At 48.3% G+C, this 26,797-nt stretch overlaps 1 protein-coding gene across 1 annotated transcript in view; it reads right to left on the bottom strand.

The window, feature by feature from the left end:
- Positions 1–13,561: 13,561 nt before the first annotated feature.
- The window catches only part of plppr2a (phospholipid phosphatase related 2a), a 30,507-nt gene continuing 17,271 nt past the window's right edge, over positions 13,562–26,797 (bottom strand). Inside the window, exons 3-6 of the mRNA XM_078234925.1 lie at positions 25,076–25,326; positions 17,300–17,476; positions 16,254–16,372; positions 13,562–15,497 (exon numbers count right to left, since the gene is read on the bottom strand). Coding sequence (XP_078091051.1) covers positions 15,392–15,497; positions 16,254–16,372; positions 17,300–17,476; positions 25,076–25,326 — 653 coding nt within the window. The 3' untranslated portion in view covers positions 13,562–15,391. The remainder of the gene's footprint in view (positions 15,498–16,253; positions 16,373–17,299; positions 17,477–25,075; positions 25,327–26,797) is intronic.

Below are 26,797 nucleotides of genomic sequence, written 5' to 3'. Positions count from 1 at the left end.
ACAGCATGGTTTTGTAAGAGGGAGGTCGTGCCTTACAAATTTGGTGGAGTTTTTTGAGGAAGTGACAAAAACGGTTGATGAAGGAAGGGCCATGGATGTCGTCTATATGGATTTCAGTAAGGCATTTGACAAAGTCCCACATGGCAGGTTGGTTAAGAAGGTTAAGGCTCATGGGATACAAGGAGAAGTGGCTAGATGGGTGGAGAACTGGCTTGGCCATAGGAGACAGAGGGTAGTGGTCGAAGGGTCTTTTTCCGGCTGGAGGTCTGTGACCAGTGGTGTTCCGCAAGGCTCTGTACTGGGACCTCTGCTATTTGTGATATATATAAATGATTTGGAAGAAGGTGTAACTGGTGTAATCAGCAAGTTTGCGGATGACACGAAGATGGCTGGACTTGCGGATAGCGAAGAGCATTGTCGGGCAATACAGCAGGATATAGATAGGCTGGAAAATTGGGCGGAGAGGTGGCAGATGGAGTTTAATCCGGATAAATGCGAAGTGATGCATTTTGGAAGAAATAATGTAGGGAGGAGTTATACAATAAATGGCAGAGTCATCAGGAGTATAGAAACACAGAGGGACCTAGGTGTGCAAGTCCACAAATCCTTGAAGGTGGCAGCACAGGTGGAGAAGGTGGTGAAGAAGGCATATGGTATGCTTGCCTTTATAGGACGGGGTATAGAGTATAAAAGCTGGAGTCTGATGATGCAGCTGTATAGAACGCTGGTTAGGCCACATTTGGAGTACTGCGTCCAGTTCTGGTCGCCACACTACCAGAAGGAAGTGGAGGCGTTAGAGAGAGTGCAGAGAAGGTTTACCAGGATGTTGCCTGGTATGGAGGGTCTTAGCTATGAGGAGAGATTGGGTAAACTGGGGTTGTTCTCCCTGGAAAGACGGAGAATGAGGGGAGATCTAATAGAGGTGTACAAGATTATGAAGGGTATAGATAGGGTGAACAGTGGGAAGCTTTTTCCCAGGTCGGAGGTGACGATCACGAGGCTTCACGGGCTCAAGCTGAGAGGGGCGAAGTATAACTCAGATATCAGAGGGATGTTTTTTACACAGAGGGTGGTGGGGGCCTGGAATGCGCTGCCAAGTAGGGTGGTGGAGGCAGGCACGCTGACATCGTTTAAGACTTACCTGGATAGTCACATGAGCAGCCTGGGAATGGAGGGATACAAACGATTGGTCTAGTTGGACCAAGGAGCGGCGCAGGCTTGGAGGGCCGAAGGGCCTGTTTCCTGTGCTGTACTGTTCTTTGTGGGAGGAAACCTGAGCACCCGGAGGAAACCCACACAGACACGAGGAGAATGTGCAAACTCCACACAGACAGTGACCCAAGCCGGGAATTGAACCCAGGTCCCTGGAGCTGTGAAGCAGCAGTGCTAACTACTGTGCTACCATGCCGTTTCCAGACATCTGAATGGACCTGCCTCAGATTAAGTTGATCTTTACATAAGAACATAAGAAATAGGAGCAGGAGTAGGCCATCTAGCCCCTCAAGCCTGCTCCGCCATTCAATAAGATCATGGCTGATCTGATAGTGGGTTCAGTTCCACTTACCCGCCCGCTCCCCATAACCCTTAATTCCCTTAATGGTTAAAAATCTATCTATCTGTGACTTAAATACATTTAACGAGGTAGCCTCTACTGCTTCATTGGGCAGAGAATTCCAAAGATTCACTACCCTCTGGGAGAAGAAGTTCTGCCTCAACTCTGTTCTAAATTGACTCCCCTGTATTTTGAGGCTATGCCCCCTAGTTCTTGTTTCCATTGTAAGTGGAAATAACCTCGCTGCTTCTACCCTGTCTAGTCCCTTCATTATCTTATATGTCTCTATAAGATCTCCCCTCAACCTTCTAAACTCCAATGAGTACAGGCCCAGTCTACTCAATCTCTCCTCATAAGCTAAATCCCTCATCTCCGGAATCAACCTGGTGAACCTTCTCTGTACCCCCTCCAAAACTAATATATCCTTTCTTAAATAAGGGGACCAAAATTGTACACAGTACTCTAGGTGCGGCCTCACCAGTACCCTGTACAGTTGCAGCAAGACCTCCCTGCTTTTATACTCCATCCCCTTCGCGATAAAGGCCAACATTCCATTTGCCTTCTTGATTACCTGCTGCACCTGCAAACTGAGTCTTTGCGATTCATGCACAAGGACCCCCAGGTCCCTCTGCACAGAAGCATGTTGTAATTTTTCACCGTTTAAATAATAGTCCATTTTACTATTATTCCTTCCAAAGTGGATAACCTCACACTTACCAACATTATACTCCTTCTGCCAGATCCTTGCCCACTCACTTAGCCTATCCAAATCTCTCTGCAGACTCTGTGTCCTCCACGCAATTTGGTTTCCCACTCATCTTTGTGTCATCCGCAAACTTTGTTACCCTACACTCGGTCCCCTCCTCCAGATCGTCTATGTATATGGTAAATAGTTGAGGCCCCAGCACTGATCCCTGCGGCACGCCACTAGTCACTGATTGCCAACCGGAAAAGCACCCATTTATTCTGACTCTCTGCTTTCTGTTAGATAGCCAATCCTCAATCCACGCTAACACTTTACCCCCAACTCGCTGAATTTATCAAAATTCACTGGACTCTGGGGTAGTGTCGGCTGACTGGAAAACAGCTACTGTTACGCCGCTGTTTAAAAAAGGAAGTAGACAAAAGGCGGGTAACTACAGGCCGGTTAGCTTAACGTCCGTAGTTGGGAAGATGCTAGAGTCCATTATTAAAGAGGAAATAACAGAGCAGCTGAATAAGAATGGTTCGATCAAGCAGACGCAGCATGGATTCATGAAGGGAAAGTCGTGTTTGACGAATCTACTGGACTTTTATGAAGATGTCGCGAGTGCGGTTGACATAGGGGAACCGGTGGATGTGGTGTTTTTAGATTTCCAGAAGGCGTTCGATAAGGTGCCTCACAAAAGGTTGCTGCAGAAGATTGGGGTACACGGAGTTAGGGGTAAGGTGTTGGCGTGGATTGGGGATTGGCTATCTAACAGGAAGCAGAGAGTTGGGATAAGTGGGTGCTTTTCTGGTTGGCAGTTGGTGACCAGTGGCGTGCCGCAGGGATCGGTGCTGGGGCCTCAATTGTTTACCATTTACATAGATGATCTGGAGGAGGGGACTGAATGTAGGGTATTCAAGTTTGCTGATGACACGAAGGTGAGTGGGAAAGCGAATTGCGTGGAGGACGCGGAAAGTCTGCAGAGAGATTTGGATAGGCTGAGCGAGTGGGCGAGGATCTGGCAGATGGAATATAACGTTAGCAAATGTGAGGTTATCCACTTTGGAAGAAATAATTGTAAATTGGAATATTATTTAAATGGAGAAAAATTACATCGTGCGACTGTGCAGAGGGACCTCGGGGTCCTTGTGCACGAATCGCAGAAACTCAGTCTGCAGGTGCAGCAGGTGATCAAGAAGGCGAATGGAATGTTGGCCTTTATCGCGAGGGGAATAGAATATAAAAGCAGGGAGGTCTTGCTGCAACTGTACAAGGCACTGGTGAGGCCGCAACTGGAGTACTGTGTGCAGTTTTGGTCCCCTTATTTGCGAAAGGATATATTGGCCTTGGAGGGAGTGCAGAGAAGGTTCACCAGGTTGATACCGGAGATGAGGGGTGTAGCTTATGAGGAGAGATTAAACAGATTGGGTCTGTACTCGTTGGAGTTTAGAAGGATGAGGGGTGATCTTATAGAGACATATAAGATAATGAAGGGACTGGATAGGGTAGAGGTGGAGAGATTCTTTCCACTTTGAAGGGAAACCAGAACTAGAGGGCACAGCCTCAAAATAAGGGGGTCCAGTTCAGAACAGAGTTGAGGGGGAACTTCTTCTCTCAGAGGGTAGTGAATCTCTGGAATTCTCTGCCCATTGAAGTGGTGGAGGCTTCCTCGTTGAATATGTTTAAATCACGGGTAGATAGTTTTCTGATCGATAAGGGAATTAGGGGATATGGGGAGCAGGCGGGTAAGTGGAACTGATTCGCTTCAGATCAGCCATGATCTTGTTGAATGGCGGGGCAGGCTCGAAGGGCCAGATGGCCTACTCCTGCTCCTATTTCTTATGTTCTTATGTTCTTAACTCCATGTGCCTTTATCTTATGCAGCAACCTTTTGTGAGGCACCTTATCGAATCCCTTCTGGAAATCTAAATACCCCACATCCACCGGTTCCCCACTGTCAACCGCACTCGTTATATCCTCAAAAAATTCCAGTAAATTAGTCAAACATGACTTTCCCTTTATGAATCCATGCTGCGTCTGCTTGATTGAATCATTATTTTCCAGGTGTCCTGCTATTTCTTCCTTAATGATAAATTCCAGCATTTTCCCAACTACGGATGTTAAGCTAACCGGCCTGTAGTTACCTGCCTTTTGTCTACCTCCTTTTTTAAACATTGGCGTTACATTAGCTGTTTTCCAATCAGCTGGCACCTCCCCAGAGTCCAGTGAATTTTGATAAATTACAACTAATGCATTTGCTATTTCTTCTGCCATTTCTTTCAGTACCCTGGGATGCATTCCATCCGGACCAGGGGACTTGTCTACCTTTAGTCCCATTAGCCTACCCAGCACTACCTCTTTAGTAATAGTGATCGTTTTAAGGTCCTCACCCCCTATAGTCCCATGACCGTCAATTATTGGTAAGCTTTCTCTACACCCTAGCTATTACTGTAACACTACTTTCTGCACCTTCTTCTTTCCTTCCCTACGGTATGCTTTGTCTGTATAGCGCACTAGAAACAATACTTTTCACTGTATACTAATACATGTGACAATAATAAATCAAATGTTCTAGATTCCCTTACCAATGAAAATAATCTCTCAGCATCTTCCCTGTCAAGCATCTTCAGAATTGTATATGTTTCAATATACAGAGGGGCAATTTTTTCACACAGAGGGTGGTGAGTGTCTGGAACAAGCCACCAGAGGTAGTAGTAGAGGCAGGTACAATTTTGTCTTTTAAAAAGCATTTAGACAGTTACATGGGTAAAATGGATATAGAAGGATTTTGGCCAAATGCGGGCAATTGGGATTAGTTTAGGGGTTTAAAAAAACGCGCAGCATGGACAAGTTGGGCCAAAGGGCCTGTTTCCATGCTGTAAACCTCTATGACTCTATAATAAGATTGTCTCTTAGGAACATAGGAATTAGGAGCAGAAGTAGGCAAATTTAGTCCTTTGAGTCTGCTCCGCCATTCAATCAGATCATACCTGATCTCTCCCTGGTCTCAAATCCGCCTCCCTATCTGTTCTCTCATTCTTCTAAATTCCAGAGTACATAAGCTCAATTTACTTAGCCTCTCATAAGAGGGCAACCCCTTTATCCCAAAGACCAAACTAGTGAACCTTTTGCTGTAATGTTTCCAATGCAAGTGTATCTTTTCTGAAATATGGAGACCAAAATTGTACAACTATAGTAAGACTTATTTATTCTTTTACTTCAATCCCCTTTGCCATTTCCTCATTCCCCATGATAATTTCTCTGTTTCTAAGGGATCAATGTTCACTTTAGCTACTCTCTTCCTTTGCATTTACATATAAAGACCCTGATCATCTGTTTTATTTTCTGGCTAGTTTACTCTCATTCTATTTTTCTCCTTTTTATCAACTTTTCTTTGGTGACCTGTTGCTTCTAAAACACTCCCAAACCCCAGGATGTATACGTTTTTTGCAACGTTGTCAGCCTCTTCTCTTCGTCAAGGGCAGTGGAAACAGATTCTCAGAATATTTTTAAGGCAGAGGTGGATCCTTGATGAACAAGAAGGTAATAGACAGGAATGTGCAGTTCAGGTTACAATCAGATGAGCCATGAGCAGACTTGAGGGGCCGAGTGGCCTACTCCCGCTCTTAATTTGCATGTCCGTATGCAATACTATCCTCAACTTCCTGAGTGAGCCGTCTATGGGTCTTTCTTGCTGAGTTCTTGTTCTTCAATGGACTGTATTCATAGACTATTAGATTGTTGTTGAACATTTTGAATTCTTGCTTCAAATGTCTCCCACTGTTCATTTACCTCCATGCATGAAGAGCCGATGAAGATACAGCAAGCCGAATGGCCTCCTCCTACTGTCAGCTTTTGTGCTCTAAACATCATTAATTTTTTAGGTCATTGACTTTTTGTCAGAACTGTAAAAATTTAGAAATGTTGCATTCCTGACACTCTATGATTCATACATGTTCACTTACACTCAAGGGGTTAAAGGTGGACAAGTCACCAGGACCTAATGAACTGCACGTTCGGGTTTTAATGGAAGTGGCTGCAGAGATAGTGGACCCATTTGTCAAAATTTTTCATAAGTCTCTAAATTCTTGGAGGGTACCAGAGGATTGGATAACAGCGAATGTGATGCCCTTGTTCAAAATGAGAAAGGCAGAAGGCAGGGATGTTAGTTTAACATCAATTATTGGCAAGACGCTGGAGTCAATAATCAAAGAGGAAATAGCTAATCATTAAGGAAAGCTGAATATAATCAAACCCAGTCAACGTGGTTTTATGAAAGGTAAAATCACGTTTGACAATTTGCTCGAAATCTTTGAGGATGTAACAGGGAGAGTAGTTGGAGGGGAACCTGTAGAAGTAGTATTTTTAGATTTCCAAAAGACATTAGACAAGGTGCCGTATAAGAGGCTGGTGCAAAAGGTAAAAGCCCATGGAATTGGAGGAAGTGTGTCGGCATGGATTGAAAGCTGGCTGTCACATAGGAAGAAGTTTAACAACACCAGGTTAAAGTCCAACAGGTTTATTTGGTAGCAAAAGCCACACAAGCTTTCGAGGCTCTGAGCCCCTTCTTCAGGTGAGTGGGAATTCTGTTCACAAACAGAACTTATAAGACACAGACTCAATTTACATGAATAATGGTTGGAATGCGAATACTTACAACTAATCCAGTCTTTAAGAAACAAAACAATGGGAGTGGAGAGAGCATCAAGACAGGCTAAAAAGATGTGTATTGTCTCCAGACAAGACAGCCAGTGAAACTCTGCAGGTCCACGCAACTGTGGGAGTTACAAATAGTGTGACATAAATTCTGATTCTAGGATCGCATGATAAAGACTCAGGAGGAAAAAAGCAGAAATATTTATGTGAAATAGTGTGACATAAACCCAATATCCCGGTTGAGGCCGTCCTTGTGTGTGCGGAACCTGGCTATCAGTTTCTGCTCCGCGACTCTGCGCTGTCGTGTGTCGCGAAGGCCGCCTTGGAGAACGCTTACCCGAATATCAGAGGCCGAATGCCCGTGACCGCTGAAGTGCTCCCCAACAGGAAGAGAACAGTCTTGCCTGGTGATTGTCGAGCGGTGTTCATTAACTGTTCATTAACCAGTTCATCCCCAGTTCATTAACCTGGTGTTGTTAAACTTCTTACTGTGTTTACCCCAGTCCAACGCCGGCATCTCCACATCATGTCACATAGGAAACAGAGAGTTGGCATAAACAGGTCCTTTTCAGAGTGGAAAGATGTAACCGCAGGGATCAGTTCTTGGCCCGCAATTGTTCACTGTCTACATTAATGATCTGGAGGAGGGAACAAAACATATGGACATAGGAATTCGGAGCAGAAATCGGCAAATTCAGCCCTTCGAGCCTGCTCTGCGATTCAATCAGATCATGGCTGATCTCTCCCTGGTCTCAGATCCACCTCCCCACCTGTTCCCCATACCCTTTTATCCCTTTTTAAATTAGAAATATATCTATCTCCCTCTTGAAACCATTTAACGATTCAGACTCCACTGCCCTATGGGGCAGCAAGTTCTACAAATTCAACCATCCTCTGCGAATGGTAGTTCCTCCTCATCCCCAGTTTAAATCTACCACCTCTCAACCTACACCAGTGACCTCTTATTCGAGATTGCCCCATAAGAGGAAACATTTGGTCTACAATTACTTCATTAATCCCTTTTAAAATTTTATATACCTTGATCAGATCCCCTCTCATCCTTCTGAGCTCCAGTGAGTACAAGCCCAAACTGTTTAATCTCTCCTCATACGTCAACCCTTTCATCCCCGGAATCAATCTAGTGAACCTCCTCTGAACGGCCTCCAATGTCCCCACATCCTTCCTCAAATAAGGAGACCAAAACTGGACACAATACTCCAGATGTGGTCTCACCAACACCCTATACAATTGCAACAACACTTCTCTACTTTTATACTCCAGTCCCTTTTCAATAAATGCCAACATCCCATTTGCCTTTTTTATTACATGCTGCACCTGCATATCGACTTTCTGTGATTCATGAACATAGACACCCAGATCTCTCTGTCCGGACACATTTTGAATCTGCTTTCCATTTAGGTAATAATTTGCCTTTCTATTTTTTCTGCCAAAATGGATAACCTCACATTTATCCACATTAAACTCCATCTGCCAATTTTTGGCCCATTCTCCTAGCCTATCTATATTCATCTGTAGAATCTTTATATCCTCTTCACTACCTGTTTTCCCACCTATTTTAGTATCATCCAGAAATTTTGCTATCTTACACTCTGTCCCTGGTGCAGATCATTTATATATATTGTAAACAGTTGAGGTCCGAGGACTGACCTCTGCGGCATCTCGCCAATTACATTTCACCAGCCAGAGAAGGACTTATGTATCCCGACCTTCTGTTTTCTGTCAGTCAGCCAATCCTCAATCTAATCTAGTACTCTACCCCCAATCCTCTGTGATCTTACCTTCTGGATCAGTCTTTTATGTAGCACCTTGTCAATTGCCTCCTGGGAGTCCAGATATGCCACGTCCACAGGTTCCCCACTATCCTCACTGCTGGCCAGGTCCTCAAAGAACTCCAGCAAGTTTGTCAAGCATGACTTACCTTCACAAAACCGTGCTGACAATGATGGATTGAGCTTTGTCTTTCCAAATGTTCAGTCATCTTTTCCTCAATGATTGATTCCAGCAACTTCCCCACCAAGCTAACCGGCCTATAGTTTCCTACTTTTCGCCTTTCTCCCTTTTTTGAATAGGGACATCACATTAGCGAGTTTCCAATCCACCGGGACCTGACCAGAATTCAAGGAATTTTGAAATATCGGAACCAATGCACCCATTATCTCTGCTGCCACCTCCTTTAATACCCTAAGGTGCAAGGCCATCAGCTCCCGGAGACTTATCTGCCTTTAATCCCATCACTTTATTCAATACCTTCGCCCTAGTGATGGTTATTGCACCAAGTTCCTCTGCATTAATGACAATTTTTGGAAAATCTTCATTATTCTCGACCGTGAAGACAAAGGCAAAATATTGGTTTAGTGCCTCCGCCATCTCTGTGTTCCCCATTAATACCTCACCAATATTGTCCTCTAAAGGACCAACATTTACTTCAGCTACTCTCTTCCTCTTTATATACTTGTAGAAGCTTTTCGTCGCTGTGTTTATGATTTCTGCTCATTTCCTTTCGCAGTTCATCTTAGCCCTTTTGATTTTACTTTTAGTAGTCTTTTGCTGAACTTTAAAGTTCTCCCAATCCTCCAGCTTGCCACTATCTTTTGCAGTTTAATATACCCTAGTTTTTGCCTTTATGTCCTCTTTGACTTCCTTGTCTCGCCATGGAACGTTTTTCTTCCTTTTACAGTTCCCCTTCCACTCAGGAATATACTTCAATTGGGAGGTATTCAATATCTCCCTGAATACCCGCCATTGTTCCTCAGAAGGTAAAGTTTCCAAATTTGCCAATGATATGGAGATAGGTGGAAGGGCCGGTTGTGATGAGGATTCTGTGATTCTGCAATGGGATGGAGATAGATTGGGTGACTGGACGAAAATCTGGCAAATGGAGTTTAATGTGGGGAAGTGTGGGGTCATGCACTTGGGCAGATTATTATCAAAATGGAGAGAGAATGCAAGTGTGTGAAGTACAGAGGGATCTAGGTGTTCTAGTGCATGAATCACAAAAAGCTAGCATGCAGGTCCAACAAGTAGTTAAGAAGGCAAACCGCATTTTGGCCTTTATTACAAAGGGATTGGAGTTTAAAAATAGGGAGGTTTTGTTGCAATTGTACAGGGTATTGATGAGGCCTCACCCAGAATGCTGCATACAGTTTTGATCCCCTTACCTAAAAAATAATATAGTGATATTGGAGACAGTCCAAAGGAGATTCACCAGGCTAATTCCTGGGGTGATAGGGTTGTCCTATCAAGAGAGACTAAATAGTTTGGGTCTGTATTCCTTGGAGTTTAGAAGAGTGAGGGGTGACTTTATTCGATCATATAAGATCCTGAAGAGGCTTGACAGGGTAGATGGTGAGATGTTTTCACTAGTGGGAGAGTCTCGAACAAGGGACACAGCTACAAGATAAAAAGCCAGTCATTTAAAACTGAGATGTGTGGAAATTTCTTCTCACAGAGGGTGGTGAATCTCTGGAATTCTCTGCCTCAGAGGGTGGTGGAGGCTGGATCATTAGGAGTATTTAAAGTGGAGGTGGATAAATATTTGACTGATTGAGGAATAGAGAGAGGGCTATGGGGAAATGGCACAGAAATGGAGTTGAGGCCGGCACAGATCAGCCATGTTTGTATTGAATGGTGAGGCAGGATTGAAGGGCCTGGTGGCCGACTCCTGCTAATATTTCTTATACACATTCAATCAGAAAAATTTGTGCTTTCATGCAGACATATAGAGGGTGAATCATCCGGCTGCTGTGCTGCTTATGAAGCTCAGTGAGCTGGGAGACTCGGACGGAGGTTGTTTCGCAGACTCCCCGCTGGGCGCCACGGCCGGACTTCCTCCACCGTCAGCTCAGCTTTAGAAATCGGCACGGAGCTGCATAAATTATCTAAATATTAATTTGAATATATTTAATATCCTATTAGCAGGCCTGGGACTGAAGTCTCTGGGCCCGCTAGTGCCTCCACCACCGTCAGGAGTGTTTCACTCCAGCGGGGTTTACTATAGCTCCTTACATGCGGGGAGGCAGCGGCATGGTCCCACTGGAGAGAAGGAGGGCCACTGAGGCCACCCAGAGGGTCGGGGGAAAGGAGGGGTGCCCTCTGGGCATTGCCCCCCTGGTAGTGGCAGCCAGGTCACCTGGCACTGCAAAAGGGGCAAATTGACAATGCCCAGGGAGCACCTTGGCACTGCCCACCAGGCAGCAGGCAGTGCCAAGGGGGCAGGGCGATCAGTGGGGGGGGGGCACGCTGCCAGTCTGCCTTTGGGAACTCGGGCAGTGGGATGCAGGCCAGCAACTGGGGCTGGGCATTGGGGGGGTGGGGGGGGGGGGGGGGGGGGGGGTGGGTGGGCCTGCCTGGGGTGGGAGGTGGGGGGGTCAGGGATGGACCAGACATGTTTGCGGGTCCAGCAATCGGGTCATGGGCGGCCTCAGAGGGGCAGCATTGCGGGGTTGTGGGGCTGGCCAGCAATCGGGAGACCGGCAATATGAGGGTACAGCACACGCGTCAATCCCGACGCTGAGAGATCGACGCTGACAGATCGGCGCTGACAGATCGGCGCTGACAGATCGGCGCTGACAGATCGGCGCTGACAGATCGGCGCTGACAGATCGGCGCTGACAGATCGGCGCTGACAGATCGGCGCTGACAGATCGGCGCTGACAGATCGGCGCTGACAGATCGGCGCTGACAGATCGGCGCTGACAGATCGGCGCTGACAGATCGGCGCTGACAGATCGGCGCTGACAGATCGGCGCTGACAGATCGGCGCTGACAGATCGGCGCTGACAGATCGGCGCTGACAGATCGGCGCTGACAGATCGACGCTGACAGATCGACGCTGACAGATCGACGCTGACAGATCGACGCTGACAGATCGACGCTGACAGATCGACGCTGACAGATCGACGCTGACAGATCGACGCTGACAGATCGACGCTGACAGATCGACGCTGACAGATCGACGCTGACAGATCGACGCTGACAGATCGACGCTGACAGATCGACGCTGACAGATATACACTGAGAGATCGACACTGACAGATCGACACTGACAGATCGACACTGACAGATCGGCGTTGACAGATCGACGCTGACAGATCGACGCTGACAGATCGACACTGACAGATCGACACTGACAGATCGACACTGACAGATCGACACTGACAGATCGACACTGACAGATCGACACTGACAGATCGACACTGACAGATCGACACTGACAGATCGACACTGACAGATCGACACTGACAGATCGACACTGACAGATCGACACTGACAGATCGACACTGACAGATCGACACTGACAGATCGACACTGACAGATCGGCATTGACAGATCGGCATTGACAGATCGACGCTGACAGATCGACGCTGACAGATCGGCACCGACAGATCGGCACCGACAGATCGACACCGACAGATCGGCACCGACAGATCGGCACCGACAGATCGGCACCGACAGATCGACACCGACAGATCGACACCGACAGATCGGCACCGACAGATCGACACTGACAGATCGACACTGACAGATCGACACCGACAGATCGACACCGACAGATCGACACCGACAGATCGACACCGACAGATCGACACCGACAGATCGACACTGACAGATCGACACTGACAGATCGACACTGACAGATCGACACCGACAGATCGACACCGACAGATCGACGCCGACAGATCGACACCGACAGATCGACGCTGACAGATCGACGCCGACAGATCGACACCGACAGATCGACACTGACAGATCGACACCGACAGATCGACACTGACAGATCGACACTGACAGATCGACACTGACAGATCGACACCGACAGATCGACACCGACAGATCGACACTGACAGATCGACACCGACAGATCGACACCGACAGATCGACGCCGACAGATCGACACCGACAGATCGACACTGACAGATCGACACTGACAGATCGACGCCGACAGATCGACGCCGACAGATCGGCATTGACAGATCGACGCTGACAGATCGACGCTGACAGATCGACGCTGACAGATCGACACTGACAGATCGACGCTGACAGATCGACGCTGACAGATCGACGCTGACAGATCGACGCTGACAGATCGACACTGACAGATCGACGCTGACAGATCGACGCTGACAGATCGACGCTGACAGATCGACGCTGACAGATCGACGCTGACAGATCGACGCTGACAGATCGACGCTGACAGATCAACAGACAGATCGACGCTGACAGATCGACGCTGACAGATCGACGCTGACAGATCGACGCTGACAGATCAACAGACAGATCGACGCTGACAGATCGGCGCATGCACAGTGGCGCGCTCAGCGCTCTGCTGCCGGCCTCTCCAACGGGGATAGGAACCGCCCACAGATTTTCCGCATGATTCACATTGAGCCACTCTGCAGTGCACTGAGCGCGGGACATTCATTTTGAAACTGCTGCTGAAAAAACCAGCAGGATTTACTCCAGTTTTTATACGAATTTGACACTCAGAATTATTTTGGGAGAATCGCTTCCACACTGATGATAATAACCTTGCATATAATCTCATCTCTCTCTCTCTCACCTTCTCTCTTTCTCTCACACACTGACTTTATGTCTATTGTTTGGATGTAATCATTAAAATGATTGAGAAAGATCAATTTCATTGTAATAACATTAATAAATTTATTTCAAACACCAACATTTGTTTCTGAAAAGGTTTTCTAACATCCAGTTAAAAGTTGTATTCTGAACAGGACAGGCAGCTGTCAATCAAACAGGACAGGCAGCTGTCAATCAAACAGGACAGGCTGCTGTCAATCAAACAGGACAGGCAGCTGTCAATCAAAACCCCAAACTGGATTTTTGAAGTCCTGAGAAATATTTTCCTCAACATTTTCCTGACTCGCTGCACTGTCCACAGTGGGAATAGAGAAACTGGCAACTGAATAAATAATCTATTACGTCTTGTTATCAGCAAACTCTGCTTAATCTGCTCATTTTACAGGGAACCTGCTCTGCCCTTACACAAATGAAAGATTTGGGGAAAATACTTTCATTTGATTTTAAAAATTCCCTAAATCAAGATTGGACATAAATACCCAGATTGGAAAACTAATTTTAACCACTCTTCTTGAGTCTCTGAATAATCAACATCACAACAGAATTATTTAGAAATCTAAAAGAAGCAAATAATCTGCAGGAAAATGCCGGGGAATTTCCTCAAGTTCTTCAGATGGCAGTGGACCAAGGTCCTGGACTTTGGGTCTAATATCACAGTCTCTATATGCAGCCCAATAATTAGCACTCAAGAGATCACACCAGTGACCTCATACGGCTCCACTCAGAATATTCTAGGCATCTGTGAGGGTGGAACATGCTCCACTTTTGTCTCACATCTTTGCATTTGGCTACATTAGTGTCCAGCGGTGCCCCACCTGGTGCTCAGCAATTCCCCACCTGGTGTCCAGCGGTGCCCCACCTGGTGCCCAGCGATTCCCCACCTGGTGTCCAGCGATTTCCCACTTGGTGTCCTGCAATGCCCCACCTGGTGCCCAGCGATTCCCCACCTGGCGCCCAGCGATTCCCCACCTGGTGTCCTGCAATGCTCCACCTGGTGCCCAGCGATGCCCCACCTGGTGTCCAGTGATTCCCCACCTGGCACCCAGCGATGCCCCACTTGGTGTCCAAGCGATGCCCCACCTGGTGTCCAATGATGCCCCACCTGGTCTCCAGCGATGTCCCATCTGGTGCCCAGCAATGCTGCACTTGGTGTCCAGTGATGCCCCACCTGGTGTCCAGCGATTCCCCACCTGATGCCCAGTGATGCCCCACCTGATGCCCAGCGATGCCCCAGCTGGTGCCCAGCGATGGCCCACCTGGCGTCCAATGATACCCACCTGGTGCCCAGCGATGCACTACCTGGTGTCCAGCGATGCCCCACCTGGCACCCAGTGGTGCCCCATCTGGAGCCCAGCAATGCCCCACCTGGCGTCCAACGATTCCCACCTGGTATCCAGCAATGCCCCACCTGGCACCCAGCGACACCCCACCTGGTATCCAGCGATGCCCTACCTCTTCCCTATTTGATGCTTTGGTTTCTTGCTGTATTTACTGACATCAAAGATAAAATAAATTGCAGAATCCCAAATGATGCAGATTACACACAATTTGCTGGAAGGGGTGGTAAAGAAATGTGTAGAAAACTACTCCTCAATCCAATAAAACAGTCCCAGGAGTAGCGACGCTTTCAGCTACTGGATTCAAGTCTAATTAACAGCTGGACTGAAGTTTTCATTGAACCCAGTCTGGAGTTTGATTCCTACATAAAATATGGTGATATGACCAAAAGAGAGGATTGAAAAAAAAAAATGGTATTACAGGCAAATGTTCCTACTTGCTTGACAATCACAAGACTCCATTCTAATGCAATGAGACTGTTGTTCTATGGACACGGACCATGCAACGCTCCACACAAATTGGACTGCTCCATCTGCAACTCAAACTTCACTCATCACTGATCGAGTGGCGATCAACACGTCTGGTGTTGAGGGGAAGAAAGTGGAGGGTCGTTCATGTGCCTTCTGAGAATGCAGCTGGACGATTCTGAAAACAGAAGAGTTCAGATTAAAACCATGTTGAATGTGATAGAGATCACACTGTCTCAGCACAACAGAATAAAACCACACAGAGCTCATCAGATCGACAGGGGCACTAAGTCCAGCTCATGCATTTCCAGACTGTGTACCTTTCTATTTGTGCAAAGTTATATTTATTGGTATTCTCATGTTTGACTGCACAAAACTGAAGTTGGTCTCACCTCAGTTTTTCCCTGAGATTTGACTAAGACAAGAACAGTTGCTGCCATGAAATGTAGGCAGGACAAGTGCTTGCAGTTTGTAGAGGTTCAGCTGGAAGGTGCATGTATGGGATTAAAGAAGGTCCTTAATAGTCATAAAGCCAAGCAAATTGGTACCTAGTACTGGCCTCATCAGTGAACACACTGTTTACTCTGTAATCTGTCGTTTTCAAGGCTTCATTACAGATTTCAGAGAAAATGACATTCTACTGGACAAAGTAGTTAAAAAGTAATTGTGTTTTTGAAGTTGCTAATGTTTCAAGAGGATGGATAAGAGCGTTGCTTTATTGGAGGTAAATAATGTTTAATTCTTGCTGCCATGCTCATTCTCAATTCCTGTCGAATTCAAGGACCATGAATTAAATTGGCTGCAGTTCCCCCACACGTTTCTTCCACACCTCCAGTGCGTGGAGAGAGGGCAGATGGAGAGATGAGGCCGCCTCTCGGCCATCACACTGCAGTTTTCTTTTGGGTCACGACCTCTTACCTGAACAACACTTAACTTTTCTAATGGACTTTCCACACATGGCAACGTGAGCATCACACAGACTGGCTTTGGAACATTACACGCTTTCTTACACACAGGATTTGGGCCCTTAAAATTATGTAGAACACAGCACACCTGTAAGAAGTTATTGGAGAGTCTTAGAACATGTTGCTTGTTTGGAGGGAAAACATTGTTACTTTCAAGAACAGTGTAAGTAAAAGAACTCATATTCTGGTGAATTATTCAAACAGTTCAAATGGAACACCTCTTCCCGAGTAACACCTTTACAGTTACCCAGTGGGTCATCCTTACTCTGCTGAATAACACATTTGTACAGGAATAGAGAACAACCCATTCCCTGTCAGGCAGTGAATCTGTACACTTTCACATTGAGCAGTTTTTACGTTACTAAATAAACAGCAATAGAACAAATGACGAATCACTGAGCCATGCAATTGACATATTTTGCAGAATTCTGTCGCACTAAGATTGTCATTAATGTCTGTATAGCCTTGTAGCCTCAAATGTGTTTCCATTTATTCATAGCCTTTTCTCTTCAAAGTCATTTACTGATTTTATTGGGGGATTCCAGAGGTTTATTCATGTGATCACAGGAAATAGGAGCAGGAGTAGGCCATTCAGCCCCTCAAGTCTACTCTGCCATTCAACTACATCAAGGCTCATCTTTCAAATGCCATTTCCCTGCACTATCCCCATAACCCCTTGATATCTTAGATATCTAGAAATCCAGCCATCTCTATGTTCTATTGCGACTGAGCCTTCTGAGGTAAAGAATTCCAAAGATTCACCAGCTTTTTGCTAAAGACAACCCTCCTCACCAGAGTCCTAAATGGATTACCCCTTATCCTGAGAACGGTCGGACTTTTCCCGGCACACCCACTCCGGGGATCGTACGAACCTCGGGCGGACGTGCCGGTAAAATTCGGCCCTGTGCCTCCTGGTTTTCAAGCCATCCCCCAGCCAGGGGAAAGTTCCTTCTCATCCCAGTAGCTTGTCAATGCGAGCTGTATTCTTATTTAACTTTCAAAGTGATTCACTCACCAGAAACACAGCAACTGCTCCACCAGTGAGGAATCCCATGAGGACATCCGACCAATGGTTCCGGTACTCGGATACCCTCACTACCCCCGTTAAAAATGTCAGGCACAGGAGTGTCAGACATAATACTGGCTTGGTAAGCCTCGTACCCTTGGCTTGGAACATCACTGTGACATACATCTAGGAATGAAATCAAACCAGCAGTCTCACATCAAGGTCAATGACATGGAGAACAGTTAACAGAATAATTTCATGTCCATTTTAAACTCAATTTTTGGTTCAAATATCCGCAATTTACACCTGGGTCATTCAAAACTACAATCAGGGAGGCAGTATGCTGATAGAATCATAGAAACCCTACAGTGCAGAAGGAGGCCATTCGGCCCATCGAGTCTGCACCGACCACAATCCCACCCAGGCCCTACCCCCACATACTTTACCCGCTAATCCCTCTAACCTACGCATCCCAGGACTCTAAGGGGCAATTTTTTAACCTGGCCAATCAACCTAACCCGCACATCTTTGGACTGTGGGAGGAAACCGGAGCACCCGGAGGAAACCCACGCAGACACGAGGAGAATGTGCAAACTCCACACAGACAGTGACCCGAGCCGGGAATCGAACCCGGGACCCTGGAGCTGTGAAGCAGCAGTGCTAACCACTGTGCTACCGTGATCCAATCAAAATACTTGAAAATGTATCATATACCCTGGCCGGAAATTTAACGGCTCGCCTCGCCCATCGATAGGTTGAGTGAGCCGGGAAAATCGCCCGAGAACCGAGAAATCAGGATCATGCCCGATTTCTCAGCTCTGGCAATCTTACGAGAGCCGGATTTCTGGCGAGGTCAGCCTCTCGCCAGAAATGGGCAAGAGGCTGAACAAATTATTTTCATATATTTTAATGTTGATTTGCATGTTTTTAAAGAGCTCAGCGTTCAGTTGTCCGGCCTCACTTGCCCTTATGGTCTCACTGGGAGAGATTCTCTCCGGCAAGGAAAATGCCTGCTCACCACAAACAGGGAACAGTCGTGTTAACCTCGCCGGTAGAACCGGAGGCCACTGAGGCCCCTGGGGAGGCTGAGGGCAAGTGGGGTGAGCCCCTTGGGCAGTGCCAGCCTGGCAGTGTCACCCTGGCACCTTGGCACTGCCAGCCTGGCACCTCGAGTGCCCACCGGACACCTTGGCATTGCCTATTGGGTAGTACCGGGGACAGGGCCTATAGGCAGTGGGGCCTATGGAGGTGGGGCCTGAAGGGGGCAGTGCCTGAAGGGAGAGCCCAATGGGTGGTGGAGGGAGGGGCCCGCTGCCATTCTGCAATGCAATCAGATTGGGGAGAGGGGGGGGGGGGTGTGATTGTGGTCTGGGTGGTGGGGGACAGCGGGAGCTGCACCTTGGGCAGTTTGGGGCTCGTGATCGGCCGGGGCTCCTGTGATTGTGGTGAGGGGGAAGGGTTTGTGAGGCTGCCTGCACCAGCAGGGGCCTGACAGCTGTCTCTCTCTGTCTGTCAGGCCCCTGCTGTTGAAATTGCACATGTGTAGACACAGGGCTCGATTCTACCATTGCGTTGCACCCGTTTTCGGGTGCGTAAATGTGGTAAAGTCAGGCGTGAGGCCATTAACGCAATCCACGTCTGTGCAGACGGCCACTTTACCGAGACCCGGGAATGGCGACGATACGATTCATGCTTGAAACAGGCACAACGGCGATTTAAATGTATTTGCATACATTTCAATCGAATTAATGAACTGCCCGCCCAACTTTATCAGCATTTCCCCCTTTACCACCGCGTCTGCCAATCCGGAATTGTGCCGAAATGGACATGCTGAATAAAAGTCTGAATCGGGCGCTCGAGCTGCTGAAGAGGTGTGTTCAGCGCTTCCAACAGCTCTCTGACTCAGATAGGTGATTGGGGGGGGGGGGGGGGGGGGGAGGGAGGCGGGTCAGATCATTCTCTGCTTCGGCGGGGCGGGGGAGTGAGGCCAGATCTTTGACTGGTTTGGGGGGGGGGGGAGCGGGGGAGGAGGAGGAGGTGGGTCAGATGTATCACTGGTGGGGAGGGAGGGCGGGGGGAGGATGGCCCAATCGTTGTCTGGTTGGGGGGGGGGGGGGGGGGGGGAGGAGGGCAGATCGTTGAAGGATAGGAAGGGTAGGATTCGAGAACCGTGGATAACCAAGGAAATTGAGGGATTGGTCAAAAAGAAAAGAGAGGCGTACGTTAGGTCCAGGCAGCTAAAAACGGAGGGAGCTCTGGAGGAATACAAAGAAAGTAGGAAAGAACTCAAATGAGGAATTAGAAGGGCAAAAAGGGGTCACGAAATGTCCTTGGCAGACAGGATTAAGGAGAATCCCAAGGCATTTTATTCATACGTTAGGAACAAAAGGGTTGTCTGGGAAAGAAATCGGACCTCTCAGGGACAAAAGTGGGGAATTATGCTTAGAGCCCAAAGAAGTAGGGGAGATCCTAAATGAATACTTTGCGTCGGTATTCACAAAGGAGAGGGATGTGTTGACTGGGAGTGTCTCGGAGGGGAGTGTTGACCCGTTAGAGAAAATCTCAATTAGAAGGGAGGGAGTGTGAGGTTTTTTAGGGAATATAAAGACTAACAAATCCCCAGAGCCTGATGGAATCTATCCAAGACTGCTCAGGGAGACGAGATGAAATCGCTGGGCCTCTGACGCAAATCTTTGTCTCGTCACTGGACACAGGTGAGGTGATGATGTGGAGATGCCGGCGTTGGACTGGGGTAAGCACAGTAAGAAGTCTCACAACACCAGGTTAAAGTCCAACAGGTTTATTTGGTAGCAAATGCCATTAGCTTTCGGAGCGCTGTTCCTTCGTCAGATGGAGTGGAAATCTGCTCTTAAACAGGGCACAGAGACACAAAATCAAGTTACAGAATACTGATTAGAATGCGAATCCCGACAACCAACCAGATCTTAAAGATACAGACAATGTGAGTGGAGGGAGCATTAAGCACAGGTTAAAGAGATGTGTATTGTCTCCAGACAGGAGAGCCAGCAAGTCCAGGAGGCAAGCTGTGGGGGTTACTGATAATGTGACATAATGGTCACCTCAGCACCTCACTGTACCGCAAGCCCACGGATAACCTCACGATGCTCCACTTCTCCAGCTTCCACCCTAAACATGTTAAAGAAGCCATCCCCTACGGACAAGCTCTCTGTATACACAGGATCTGCTCGGATAAGGAGGATCGCAACAGACACCACCAGACGCTGAAAGATGCCCTCATAAGAACAGGATATGGCGCTCGACTCATCGATCAACAGTTCTGACACGCCACAACGAAAAACCGCACCGACCTCCTCAGAAGACAAACACGGGACAATTTGGACAGAGTACCCTTCGTCATCCAGTACTTCCCTGGAGCGGAGAAGCTATGGCATCTCCTCCGGAACCTTCAACATGTCATTGATGAAGACGAACATCTCGCCAAGGCCATCCCCACACCCCCACTTCTTGCCTTCAAACAACCGCGCAACCTCAAACAGACCATTGTCCGCAGCAAACTACCCAGCCTTCAGGAGAACAGTGACCACGACACCACACAACCCTGCCACAGCAACCTCTGCAAGACGTGCCGGATCATTGACATGGATGCCATCCTCTCACGTGAGAACACCATCCACCAGGTACACGGTACCTACTCTTGCAACTCGGCCAACGTTGTCTACCCGATACGCTGCAGGAAAGGATGTCCCGAGGCATGGTACATTGGGGAAACCATGCAGACGCTACGACAACGGATGAATGAACACCGCTCGACAATCACCAGGCAAGACTGTTCTCTTCCTGTGGGGGAGCACTTCAGCGATCACGGGCATTCAGCCTCTGATCTTCAGGTAAGCGTTCTCCAAGGCGGCCTTCACGACACACGACAGCGCAGAGTCGCTGAGCAGAAACTGATAGCCAAGTTCCGCACACATGAGGACGGCCTAAACCGGGATGTTGGATTTATGTCACATTATCAGTAACCCCCACAGCTTGCTTCCTGGACTTGCTGGCTCTCCTGTCTGGAGCAATACACACCTCTTTAATCTGTGCTTAATGCTCCCTCCACTCACATTGTCTGTACCTTTAAGATCTGGTTGGTTGTCGGGATTCGCATTCTAATCAGTATTCTGTAACTTGATTTTGTGTCTCTGTGCCCTGTTTGAGTGCAGATTTTCACTCCATCTGACGAAGGAGCAGCGCCCCGAAAGCGAATGGTATTTGCTACCAAATAAACCTGTTGGACTTTAACCTGGTGTTGTTAAAACTCTTACTGTGTTCACAGGTGAGGTCCCAGAGGATTGGAGGATAGCTAATGTGGTCCCGTTATTTAAGAAGGGTCGGAAGGATAACCCGGGAAATTATAGGCCTGTGAGCTTGACGTCCGTGGTAGGGAAGTTGTTGGAGAGGGTTCTTAGAGATAGGATGTTTGCGCATTTAGAAAGGAATAAACTCATTAACGATAGTCAGCATGGTTTTGTGAGAGGGAGGTCCTGCCTCACTAACCTGGTGGAGTTTTTTGAAGAAGTGACTCGAATGGTTGACGAGAGAAGGGCCGTGGATGTCGTCTATATGGACTTTAGTAAAGCATTTGACAAAGTCTCTCATGGTAGGTTGGTGCAAAAGGTTGGATCTCATGGGATAAAGGGGGAGGTAGCTAGATGGGTGGAGAACTGGCTTGGTCACAGAAGACAGAGGGTGGTAGTGGAAGGGTCTTTTTCCGGCTGGATGCCTGTGACTAGTGGTGTTCCGCAGGGCTCTGTATTGGGACCTCTGCTGTTTGTGATTTATATAAACGATCTGGAAGAAGGTGTAACTGGGGTGATCAGTAAGTTTGCGGACGACACGAAAATGGCTGGACTTGCAGATAGTGAGGAACATTGTCAGAGGCTACAGAAGGATATAGATAGGCTGGAAATTTGGGCAAAGAAATGGCAGATGGAGTTCAATCCAGATAAATGAGAAGTGATGCATTTTGGTAGAATTAACGTAGAGGGGAGCTATACGATAAATGGCAGAACCATAAAGGGTGTAGATACGCAGAGGGACCTGGGTGTGCAAGTCCACAGATCCTTGAAGGTGACGTCACAGGTGGAGAAGGTAGTGAGTAAGGCATATGGCATGTTTGCCTTTATAGAACGGAGCATAGAGTATAAAAGTTGAGGTCTGATGTTGCAGTTGTATAGAATGTTGGTTCGGCCACATTTGGACTACTGCGCCCAGTTCTGGTCGCCACACTACCAGAAGGATATGGAGGCTTTAGAGAGAGTGCAGAGGAGGTTTACCAGGATGTTGCCTGGAATGGAAGGGCTTAGTTATGAGGAGAGATTGGGTAAACTGGGGTTGTTCTCACTGGAAAGACGGAGGATGAGGGGTGACCTAACAGAGGTGTATAAAATTATGAAAGGCTTAGATAGGGTGAATGGTGGGAAGCTTTTTCCCAGGTCGGTGGTGACGTTCACGAGGGGTCATAGATTCAAGGTGAAGGGGGGGAGGTTTAACACAGATATCAGAAGGACGTATTTTACGCAGAGGTTGGTGGGGGCCTGGAATGCGCTGCCGGGCAAGGTGGTGGAGGCGGACACACTGGGAACGTCTAAGACTTATCTAGATAGCCACATGAACGGAGTGAGAATGGAGGGATACAGAAGAATGGTCTAGTTTGGACCAGGGAGCGGCACGGGCTTGGAGGGCCGAAGGGCCTGTTCCTGTGCTGTATTGTTCTTTGTTTGTTGTCTGCTGGGGAAGGGAGGAGGGAGGCGGTCAGATGTACCTCTGGGGAGTGGGGGGGGGGGGAGGGGAGTGAGGCCAGATCATTCTCTTGGGGGGGGAGGAGCAGGAGGAGTGAGGTCAGGTCATTCTCTTTGGGGGGGGAGCAGGAGGGAGTGAGGCCAGATTATTCCCTGGGGAGGGAGGGGAGTGAGGCCAGATCATTCTCTGGAGGGGGAGGGGGTGGAGGGGGGGGAATCAGGTCAGATCATTATCTTGGTGGGGGGGGCGCAGTTGTGAGAGAGTGAGGTCAGATCATACCCTGAGGGGGGGGGGGGAGGGAGGGGAGTGAGGCCAGATCATTCTCTGGATGGGGGGGGGGGAGTGAGACCAGATCATTCTCAGGGGGGGAGAGGGAAGGAGGCGGGTGAGATGTATCTCTGGTCGTGGGGGGTGAGGGGGGGGGAGGCCAGATGGATCTCTGGTAGGGGGGAAGGGGGCAGGGGGTCACGATCGGTCTGGGTAGCGGGGGCGGGGGGGGGGCGTAGATAAGGGGGACAGTGATGTCTGTGGGGGCCATCGCTTTTCACTCCCGGGCCGCTTTCTCTGCTTTTTGCGGCCGGGGAGCGAGCTGACACGGGCGCGCTTTGTCAAATTTTTTTCTAACTGCGCATCAGAACTCCGATTGTTTCGGCCGCGCTAAGCCCCGCCCACAGCGCGATTCAGATCTGTGATTTTTTTTTCAGATTAAGTGTGTAGGGGGGTGCCTCAGAGCTGATTTCCAAGTCGGATCTGAATTGCACCCAGATTCAGCACTTCGAATGAAAATGGTAAAATCGGGCCCACGGAGTTCTGCGCGTGTGCAATAGCTCCCTCTGAAGGCTGGCTGGCAAATTAAGTTCAGCCCACTGCCTGCAGCGGCTCGGAACGGTCTAGCCATATTTTCAATGACTAAGTGCATAAGGTTGGGCATGAAAACGCGCCCAAAAAACAGATCAGAAACTCCCATTTTCACGCTCGCTGGACACTTAGAATCAATTGTATTGTCCATACCGAATCCCATAATCACAGTCCGACTGAGAGCCTGGCACCCTGGCACTGCCGACTGTGAACCCTAGCACTGCCCAATGGGCACCTTGGCACTGCCCACCAGACACCGGGCAGTGTCAAGGGGACAGGACCTGAGGAGGTGGGGTGCAATGTGGGTGGAGGTAGACCAGGGATGGAGGTCGGTAGGAGGGGAGGGTAGTGGGGAACTCTGCATTGCAGGGTGGGGACTGCATGGGTGCTGACAATCAGGGGTTGGAGCTGCTGATCAGGAGGCCAGCGATCCTAATCATAGAAATCATAGAAACCCCTACAGTGCAGAAAGAGGCCATTCGGCCCATCGAGTCTGCACCGACAACAATCCCACCCACGCCCTACCCCCATATCCCTACATATTTTACCCGCTAATCCCTCTAATCTACGCATCCCAGGACACTAAGGGGCAATTTTAGCATGGCCAATCAACCTAACCCTTTGGACTGTGGGAGGAAACCGGAGCACCCGGAGGAAACCCACGCAGACACGAGGAGAATGTGCAAACTCCACACAGACAGTGACCCGAGCCGGGAATCGAACCCGGGCCCCTGGAGCTGTGAAGCAGCAGTGCTAACCACTGTGCTACCATGCCGCCCCGGGGGCCGGTGTTCAAAAGAAGGGTCTTCCGATCAGGAGGCTGGCAATTGGGGGGCCAGTGATCGGGGAGGGGTGGTGATGGGGGTAGGTCCGAGTGGGGTGGGCATTGGGGGGGTGATGCCTGTGGTTTGGGGTGGGAATTGACAGTTCTACACGTATACTATGTACACTTGTGCACTGTATATTGGGAGATTGGGGTACCTGCACAATGGTGCTCCAAGCAGTCATCAGCCGGCTTCCTGGTGTGAATAGGCTTTGCCTTCCCCAACTGACAGGAATCAGATTACGGCCGCTGTATTGCACAGTGTGCTGTAAATTCACGTAACTTACCTTGCTGAAAGAAATGAGTGAGAAAACCTCCCGCTGTGTTTCACTTACCACTGTGTACATGGCAGCGTACATACTAAGGGCAGCATCTTTGGAAGGAAACGCTCTTCTTGCATTGGATATGAGGGTTGGGCTTCCTGTGCAGGCATCCTGGGAGTTGATGAACTGACTGGACAGCCTGCAGCCCAAGGCTGTATAGTTCGGTTGACACACTGTTAGGAAATGTGGCGTTGGACTTCCCATCACCACTTGCCCCGCGTTTACAAATATGTCAGTTGCGAAAAGACCAAAGGTATAAACCCCTAGAAAAGAATAAAACAGGTCAGAACTGAAAAGATAACACAAATGGAATATGTAGCCTGTTTCACTAAATTTTCCAGTCACAGAATACTACAGTGCAGAAGAGGCCCTTCGGTCCACCGAGTCTGCACTGATGCATGACCTGCCCACCTAATCCCATTTGCCAGCACTTGGCCCATAGTCCTGTAAGTTTTAGGGCAAATCCTCCATGATTAAAGAACCCAGGGATAAGGAAAATGGCCGGCTGGCTGTCAGGCCACATGAATATGCAAGAGGCTGGGAATAACGAGAAGGTCGAGACAGGGATGATCTAATCAACAGGAAACAAAGGAGAAACCATGGCCAGCAGACGAGGAGTAAATAGCCCAGCAGCAAGACAATGAGAACAGAGATCATTCCATCCACGGACTACATCAAGACTCAGCTCGCTGATGGGATTCCAATCAGGCTGACTCAAAGAACATTTAAAAGACATTAAAATATCAATTAAGGGCGGTCCCGACAGTTCCGGCCCTTTTGTTCCAGTCAATCAAAACTACCAATGATCAGAAACTGTTTTGTGTGAGAGAATCACTGGTTCAGGTTTTAAAAAGGGACAAGCAAGCTCTGGTCTCTCTCTCTCTCCCCTCTCTTCTCCTGTTCCTGCCTGCCTCTCATTCGTCTCCAGCACGCAGCCCGAAGCCCATTGAGCAATTTAAACTAGGATTGTGAGTATCCTCTGGTAATTCGCGAAGTTCCCGAGATTATCATAGTGGATGAGGCTTTGGGGAAAGGGGGGGGGGGGCTTTTGCATGCACCTTTCATAGTTTTAGACACTGGTAAACTTGTGTAAAGTAAGCATTCCCGTTGTGCCCGTTTTAGTATTCCTTCCATAGCTATAGTCTTATAGAGCATAAGGCACTGTGTGTTGTTTTCCTGGTGTTTGGTGATCTTGACCTTGATGTTTTAATAAATATATATATATCTTTGACTTCCATTGGAGTCCGTTTTGATCTTTTCAATTTCTCACCAACGATCTCTGATCAAGTCACAATATTAAATATCCCTTACCATAATTCCGGAGTCTAGAACTGAGGGTACTCTGGGCGCTTCGAAACCGCCCACTCAGGAAAGGCTGCCAGGTAGTGGATAGGCAGCAGTTTCCTTTTCTCTCTCTTGGGAGCGCTACTCTAGTGAAGTAGACGCAAGGTGGCCGTTGTTCCATCGCGAGAGAGAGAATCACTCGGGCATTGGTGGGGTTTGGGTGACGGAGAACCAAACCTGAGATAAGCCCACGAGTGGAGTTAAAAAGGGGATCCCGCTACAATGGCGACCGCGACAGGACTCCGGTGGTCTGGGATATGTGACTTATCAGAGAGGGTGAGAGAAAGAAGTAAGATGGAGGAATCTCCTCATACTTATGGAAAAAGATTAACCTCACCAAGACATGGGTGATAGCACTAATCAATGCAGAGCAGCCGTAACGGCTGCGGC

This window comes from Mustelus asterias, chromosome 19 (genome assembly GCF_964213995.1).
Source record: "Mustelus asterias chromosome 19, sMusAst1.hap1.1, whole genome shotgun sequence".
Classification (NCBI taxonomy): Eukaryota; Metazoa; Chordata; class Chondrichthyes; order Carcharhiniformes; family Triakidae; genus Mustelus; species Mustelus asterias.
The sequence above is the reverse complement of the archived record's forward strand: the minus strand, read 5'-3'. Positions and strand labels throughout refer to the sequence as shown.